The 1,362-nt window shown below is 38.6% G+C and overlaps 1 protein-coding gene across 1 annotated transcript; it reads right to left on the reverse strand.

Moving 5' to 3' along the window:
• Window positions 1-251: 251 nt before the first annotated feature.
• LOC113704341 (dirigent protein-like) lies at window positions 252-1,134 on the reverse strand. The gene has a single exon (XM_027226192.2). The coding sequence runs from the start codon at window positions 1,110-1,112 to the stop codon at window positions 546-548; it is 567 nt and encodes a 188-aa protein (XP_027081993.1). The 5' UTR covers window positions 1,113-1,134; the 3' UTR covers window positions 252-545.
• Window positions 1,135-1,362: the final 228 nt, after the last annotated feature.

Here is a 1,362-nt window from a genome sequence, read left to right on the forward strand (position 1 = left end):
GGAAAGATAGATAGGCACATCATACATGAGCAGGTTCATGTTTCCAAATAAAGGCTGAGTTGGTTTTAACCACGAACGTTTGACTTAATTTGTCTTGAACTAACTAAGCGGATTATCATTCTTCTGTCTTCTTCAACAGCGATGTATTGATTCGAGGAAGAATTTAAAAAAAAAAAAATTCTTTATCTAAGAATGGATTGCCACTATTTCGATTTTCTTCATTTGTCCAAGAGTTTCTAGAGAGAAGCAAATAATTAAGACCATCACTTTGGTTCAACTATTTTATTTATCAAAGTGATGCATGGACAGAGTACAAACTCATATATCAATTAAGACTCAACATCAAGAGAAAAATGATAATTTTAGATCAATGCTATTTCGTAAAATTTTATTCTTCTATCAATTAAAACTTCTTGATAGTAGATCCCCCCACCCAAAAAAAAAAAAAAAAAGGCAAATGCAGCCATGAGAACCATATAATTTTTTTTTTTTTCTAAAAACAAAAGGATCCAAGCTGAAAGCCATTGAATTGTACCATCAATCAATCACTTCCAGCATTCATACAACTTAATATCAACTCGCAGCCGGAAATAGACATCTCCTTCAAATGCATCAGTCGACAAAGTGGCAATCCCTCTAGCCATGAAGAAGTCACCAGTTCCACCTATGACCGAAATATCCCTAGTCTTGTTGAGCAATGGATCAGCACCAGCAAAATTGAGGGAACCCTTGTGTTCTGTGGAATTGAAGACGAGGGAGAACGAAAGCCAAGCAGAATAGGTAGTTTGCTGATCATAGAGGTACATGCCCTGTGCTCTTCCCACCGGAGGTGAATGCAGATTGTTGTCCAAAGTGATGGGATCGTCGAAAACGACCAAGTCTCCGAAGTTGAATGGGGAAGCCACTGCTGTTTTGTTACCCCAGTCTGGTGCCCCAACTATGGCTGCAGTTGCATTGTCTCTGTTGTAGCCTTTGTACAGGATATCGTGGAAGAAAAACACGAGTTCTTTGCAGGGTTTCGCAGGAGGATAAAATCTGTAGCTATGGCTGATGGTGGAGATAGAGAAAAGGAAGCAAAAGAAGAGAGCAGGGATGAGGGCTTTTGCAGCCATTGTTGTCACCTTCAACTATACTAAATTCTTGGGTTGATGAGGGACTATCACTATATTCTTCCCCCTTATATAGGAGTTTTTGGGAGTAAGAGCGTCATGACTGATCAGTTGTGTGCACTGTGCAAGAAACGTGTACGTTTGGTATCTTGTAAATTGTGGTACATGCATAGTGGAAATAACAAGAATTTTGTTTTTGTTTTTAACCTTATATTATAACAACCCCGTGACACTGATGACATTTTTTGTCATG

Source organism: Coffea arabica, chromosome 8e (assembly GCF_036785885.1).
Source record: "Coffea arabica cultivar ET-39 chromosome 8e, Coffea Arabica ET-39 HiFi, whole genome shotgun sequence".
Lineage (NCBI taxonomy): Eukaryota > Viridiplantae > Streptophyta > Magnoliopsida > Gentianales > Rubiaceae > Coffea > Coffea arabica.

What these genes read in the sequence shown, in the direction of transcription:
- LOC113704341 (XM_027226192.2), bottom strand. Translation starts at nt 1,112, where the DNA reads ATGGCTGCAAAAGCCCTCATCCCTGCTCTCTTCTTTTGCTTCCTTTTC.